This window comes from Eimeria maxima, genomic scaffold, assembly GCF_000499605.1.
Source record: "Eimeria maxima Weybridge genomic scaffold, Emw_scaff1567, whole genome shotgun sequence".
NCBI classification, from domain to species: Eukaryota; Apicomplexa; class Conoidasida; order Eucoccidiorida; family Eimeriidae; genus Eimeria; species Eimeria maxima.
In genome coordinates, this window is record NW_013564502.1 from 1 (window position 1) to 6166 (window position 6166).

General features: G+C 49.3%; 2 protein-coding genes across 2 annotated transcripts; both read right to left on the minus strand.

Annotated features, from left to right (window-relative positions):
* Positions 1-468: 468 nt before the first annotated feature.
* On the minus strand, positions 469-1547 carry EMWEY_00053800 (hypothetical protein; the record flags this gene model as incomplete). The annotated part of the gene is made up of 2 exons (XM_013480051.1): positions 469-1108; positions 1351-1547. The coding sequence occupies 2 exons, from the start codon at positions 1545-1547 to the stop codon at positions 469-471; spliced, it is 837 nt and encodes a 278-aa protein (XP_013335505.1).
* Positions 1548-3342: 1795 nt separating this feature from the next.
* EMWEY_00053810 (Probable ribosome biogenesis protein OSJNBa0064E16.8, related) lies at positions 3343-5417 on the minus strand (the record flags this gene model as incomplete). Its single annotated transcript, XM_013480052.1, has 3 exons — positions 3343-3617; positions 4135-4242; positions 4538-5417. 3 exons carry the CDS (start codon positions 5415-5417, stop codon positions 3343-3345), a joined length of 1263 nt encoding a protein of 420 aa, XP_013335506.1.
* Between the last annotated feature and the right edge of the window lie 749 nt (positions 5418-6166).

Below are 6166 nucleotides of genomic sequence, written 5' to 3' on the forward strand. Positions count from 1 at the left end.
GCTGTGCATAGACAACCACTTGGATAGTAGACTAAGCCAGATGCAGATTTTCGTTGGGCCGTCCTAGTTACTCCAAAGAAGATGCCTCGAAGATACAGCCAGCTGCACTTTCTGTCGGCGGGTAGCTTAGCCTATTGTACTTTTTCGTCGTACAGAAACATCACCTGCACTAGCGTGCCGACACTAGGTACCCCTCTCTAACAACATCACCTACACTTGCTTGCCGACACTGCGTACCCTCCATTAACATGCTCCTAGTGAGCATACGAGGAAACCTTCCTGCTATTGGAGCGCTGCCACTTATGGGAAGAAAGATAACATATCTAGAGGTAAAGCAGATGAACCAAGTTAAGCCGTAGACGTTTAGATAAGAGGATCGTGCAGAAAGTTGGCGGAACGCAAAATGCAAATTAAAGAGGGTCGCGTGTCTTCTGTCGATTAGGGGGACAGGAAACGTTCAAGGGCTATCTAGAAATGGCGTTTGGCTTGTTGTTCACATTTCTTTGTTGCAATTTTGGTACTGGTGTTTTGGTTGTCTGCCTGTTGCGAAGCAGCTGCCTCCAAGCGGTCAGCGACTTCCTGGTGGCCGAGGGATCTAAATCTCCGAAGGGTTGATGGGCCGACGAGTTGAGAAAGGTTGCGAGAGACGGGAAGCTTTATGAGGAATAGAACTCTGCGTCTTTGGTCAGGGAGTTCATTGATTCGAAGCGTTGAACAAACTGGTCTGTCATTGAAGCAGGGAGTGCGGGAAGTGTTTGCGGCAATTTCCTGATGGGGGGGAGCCAGAGAAGGGTGGGGGCAGTTTCCTGTCTGCAGAAGAGGTCGGCCCCCGTCTCTCGCAGCAACTGAATCATGCAAGTTCTTTGCCACCGCCATGCAAATGCTGAGGCGCTCCTCCATACTCAGGTGGTGGCGGAGGCCTGCAAGGTACTTGTCAAGTGCCGTCGGTTGTGGGGTCCAGCAACGTTTGCGCAGAGGATCATTGCTTCCCGCTGGGAGAACAGACTTCAATTTGTGGGAAGCTGAAGGCGCATAGGCGTTTGATGCTGGGCTGTTCGAACGAATAGCAGCACTGACGCGCGGGGCTGTCGGAGACAAATTGGTCGGCCTGAACGCATGGGCAGAAACAAAGGGAAACACCTCGTGTGTAGCGTCAAGCAATTCACCCTTTTTCATGAGGGAAGGTGGGGAGAATCAATCTGTGAAATTCATCCAGTGATGAGCTTAGCGCTAATCGCATCAAATGAAAGAGATATCAAGTCCTGCACGAAGAGCTACAGGTGTCACCGACGGCGACACCAAATCTCTTTAGGGTTCAAATCACGGCAACGAAGGAAAAGCAATACTTACGACTGGACATCATTGGCAACCAAAACCTCATCGTTGATTCCATTTATTTCATTGATTTCAGGGAGAAGCGCGCCAAACTCGTCTGACTCACACCTGTCTGCCGTCTGAGGGCTCGTCTGGTTATATGAGACTGGGTTTAAAAAGAAAACAAGAAGTTTGGAGTGGCGAGGCCACCGCTTGATTCTGTAGCTCCTCATTTTGAATTGTACAGATTTCTGCCGTATCGAAAAAGAGGCCGCGAGAAATCGTTGCTCACAAAAGAGAACAGACACGCAAGCCGAAACGCCAAGTCACGAAATAGACAAAGCCGAAACAATTGTAATTTAGTTTAGATGCAATCGACTGTTTTAATTGGAAAGTTCATTCATATTGAACTGAACACTCGTGCTGTCAAGCAGGTCCGCCGAAAGGAGGACCTTCGAAGCCACAGGTCACTTGCCCGCCGAGCGCGGCGCTTGCCAGACCTCGCTGTCTCCGTCCCTCCTCTTCCTGTCTCCTCATATTGTTCATTCTTTAAGACTGCTGCGACGCTTTAAGAGTAATTCACTACGGTTTTGCACACACTGATTAGAAGGGTTTTTTTTCAATGTAGTACCATGCGACCGCAGGACACGGCACAAGGAGCCATCGCTACGCACTCCAACTTCCAGAAAGGCCTGTCTCTACAACAATAACTAGCCAGTCAAATATTGTTTATATGGTCTCCCAGCCTTTATTTCACTACTCCACATGCTCTCCCTACTAGGAAACAAAACGATCTATTTGCACCAGTGGTCAGGATTGATAGTTCGACGATAGTGATTTTGCTCTCTTCGAGAAGTCCACGCAACCGGGTCATTAGGAGGACACTTCAACTGCTCGTGAGTCCACGTACCTCCAACAATGAGATGGCGCAGCACATTGCTGGCATTCTAAAGCCATTAGTATAATATCTAGTGCCAACGCTGCAGCAACGAAAAAACTGAGAGAAAAGGTGGACCAAGGTTTGCGTGGGTGGCTATCAGTTACACATTAGGGATCTAAAGCCCCATCAAATGAAGTCGCTTCCACTACTATACTTGGCTCTCCCCCAAACCGCCTAACCGTGTGTCTTTCTAGTCAGAAGAACGCACCACCCCTCTCCACTTGCATCTACGTACCAGTTAGACGCACATACAGTTAAGTGCAGTACCTGCTGTGCCAGTTATTGTTAAAGACAAAGCAGACAATAAAACGAATTGAATGACAATTTTCGCTTCATTAATCCTGAAGGGCAACATAATGTAGGCCTGTTGTTCGCTGGCATCCGAAAAGCATCTCGTGTGCATAGACAACCACTTGGATAGTAGACTAAGCCAGATGCAGATTTTCGTTGGGCCGTCCTAGTTACTCCAAAGAAGATGCCTCGAAGATACAGCCAGCTGCACTTTCTGTCGGCGGGTAGCTTAGCCTATTGTACTTTTTCGTCGTACAGAAACATCACCTGCACTAGCGTGCCGACACTAGGTACCCCTCTCTAACAACATCACCTACACTTGCTTGCCGACACTGCGTACCCTCCATTAACATGCTCCTAGTGAGCATACGAGGAAACCTTCCTGCTATTGGAGCGCTGCCACTTATGGGAAGAAAGATAACATATCTAGAGGTAAAGCAGATGAACCAAGTTAAGCTATAGCATGAACGGTAAACGCAGTAACGCTTTTTCCTGACGTTCTGCAGCCTTGGACCAATCGAAGGCAAGTCAGCGGCACAGAGGAACGCTTTTACGCCATCGGGGTCCATACCCGTTCTCCCTAACGAGACATGCTAGACAGAGATGCCGGTTGTATGCATGGCGCAGCAAATTGGGCCCGCTTCAGTCTTCGTAAAGCGTTCCGCAATACACGCGCTGCGGCGACATAATCCGGCATCCCCTCGGGCCTAATACAGACAATTCTTTGCTGCAGATGAGGGGAGATGACACGCTAGAGGACTCCTTATATATGCATGTGTTGACAGTTGTTGCTGCTGCTACTCCTGCTGCGAGCCTTCTCGATCTCGTCTTGGTGCACCGACAGTCTCGATTTCTGCATAGACTGATGCGTACCCTCGGGTGGCGCTTGCTTTCTTCTCTTCTCTGCTTGTTTTCTCTTTAAGCAACTCTGCTTCCTGCTGCAACTTCAGGGCTTTCATTTCAGCACCGGAGGGGACAGTGGCATAGCGATCCAAAAATCGTCTATTAAGGTCGAGGAAATGAGGGCCCCAAGTGAAGCTGCTCAGGACCAACTCCGCATGGCGCCGGTACCCTGCAATACATGCACAGACGCTGGCAAACATGGCGCGAATGCAACTTGGAGCTGTCCCAATACTCTAACAGACCAGATAGACAGGATCACGTCTCCATTTACGGGGAGACAGATTGGCAGGTGGCAATAATGAATATGAAGAGTGGATATGAAGAGGAGTAACTCTGAGAGATATTTGATGGCAGTAATGAAGAGGCGCCACATGATACCAATACATGATGGCCCGCATAACAGGGGGGCAAGTTGGCAGAAAATATACACAGAAGGATAGCACATAATACGGACGCGGACGGCTACAAGGTGGTAAACTGGGGGACAAGAAGCAACGAAGGGCATATGGATTGCAGAGGAAAGGACAGAAAAAAGGGGTAGATAACCATCGGGAAAATAAGAGAAACACTTGGATGGACAGAGCATGCAGAAAATGACAGCGATACATACACGGAAAACGACTGGCCTACACGTATAAACACAAACTGAGCAAGAAAGCACACTAACAGAGATGTAGCAGACAAACCTGCAATATAGAGGGCACCCGCGAGAGCCTCCGCGCAGTTTAAGATGTTGGGGGCACCATAGTGGGTCGGGTTACCGCAGAGAAGCAGTGGGAGGACCCGCTCATTTTCTACGTACCAGCAGCACCACAGCACTCCACACACAAAACACCGGCCCCTTAAATTATGCTCCCTATATACCTATTCTTGAATGAAAAGGCATCAACAAGCGGGGCCGAGGGTTGCTAGTTGCCCCTTGCCAGCCGACCCCCTACCTAGACGCTACCATTGGCCTCTTTAAATTTACACTTCGCACCGACAGGAACATTAGACCACCTCATACTAAGAAACTTGTGGTCTAATGTAAGCAAGCAACAGCCTTCATCTGTTTGCTGCCTATATGGCTGTACTTTGAGTATGACTAACTCTTGTTAATCTCAAGCCGGTGAGACCGCCTCCCCTCGAGCACCCGGTTCCAGCTGCAGTCCACTACGGCGAGGCCGTGTTGCCGTATGAGGGGCCCGTCTGCTGCGCTGAAAACCTGGGTCTTATCCGTGAAGTAAGGGGATAACAAAATACCCCGAAAATGACCTCCCTTTACGCGCACGCGCACGAGACTGCTTTTGTTCCTTCGCGACCCTGGTACTGCTGTTTCTGTTCCCGTCACTGTTGTCAAGGCAGCCGGATATTCTTGATACGCTTCACTCCCCGTTTCTGTATCGGATTCACCTTCTTCTTTTTTGCTAGCGCTGCTGCAATTGCTGCTGGCGCTGCTGCTTCGGCTGCTGCTGCCGGTGCGGCGGCGCCCTCCTGGCGCCTGTGCATATTCTACTTGACCTGACGAAGTTATCTTGTTCATCTTGTGGTGTCGAAGAAGCCGCCTGCCGCTGCAGCGCTGAGAGTCACACTCGCCAAAGTCAAACATGAAGAGCGACACCTCATCTGGGCTTTCCTTTGGCTTCCCAGCAACACAATTTCCTGTTTCACCTGTCCCCCTCCCTGCTGTTGTTGCTCCTCCGCCTTCCGCTACTCCTACAGAGGCCTTGGCATCTGAAGAACAAGTTGTATCTGCTTGAGGACGGTGTTCGATGCCGGCTGTTTCGTTCCCTACAGTGCTAGCATGGGTTGCTGTAGCAGCTTCTCCGTTTGGTGCCCCTGTTGATTGTGATGGCTCCGTAGACGAATCCGTTGGATTGTTCGTCAAAGTAACTCGCTTCATCAGTGCATGGATGCTACACTGCTTACGCCTCTCTGGATCTCCTCCCTTCTTCTTCCTAGAAGCTCTTGCTGCTGTTGCGTCTGCCATTGTCGCTTTGGGTGCACCTCCAGCCACGGAGCTCCAGGCTGGGTGGTCCGAAACCTTTGAATCCGTCTATATTTCGTTCTTAGCAGAAGGCGGGTCGACTGTTGCAGATGGAGGTGACCAGTGCCCCGTGATTTTCTTCGGGCTGTGGGAAGAAAGCGCCATACATACAATGACGCCATAGACTTCCCCTGCATGCGGGGGGCTTTTAAAAACCCAAAGTAAATAAAAAGAAAAATACACAAAAGTTCATAATTCCTCCACAGAGACACAAGAAGGACTCTGAACTCTTTAAGGTATCTACAGGCTACCCAGCGGGTCCCGAAGTTCTTCCTTTGCTCGGGTTATCCTTGGTGTGGCATGAGCGCATTAAGGTGTACACACCAGCCGATCTATTCTTAGCAAATTAGACTTATTATCTTTAACGAGGAATTCAAGTTTCAGAAGGACAAGGGAGTTCACCGGCAACACGGACCACACACGTGGGTGGGTGCCTGGAGACGATGTCCGACGTAGCAGAAGAGCTGCAGCACTACAGGCTTGTTGTAGATGTTTACAACGATTTTTTCCTTTAAAAGGAAGAAAATTACTAAATTAGAAGTCAATAATACAAATTTATTCGTTGAATTCCTTCAGATTTCTTAGCTACGTAATACCGATGAACAGCAGGGAGTAGTAGTTGGTCGTCGCCTCTGTTTATCTACTCACCCTCATAAACCATTCATACATATACTACTGCATAAAGATAAAGG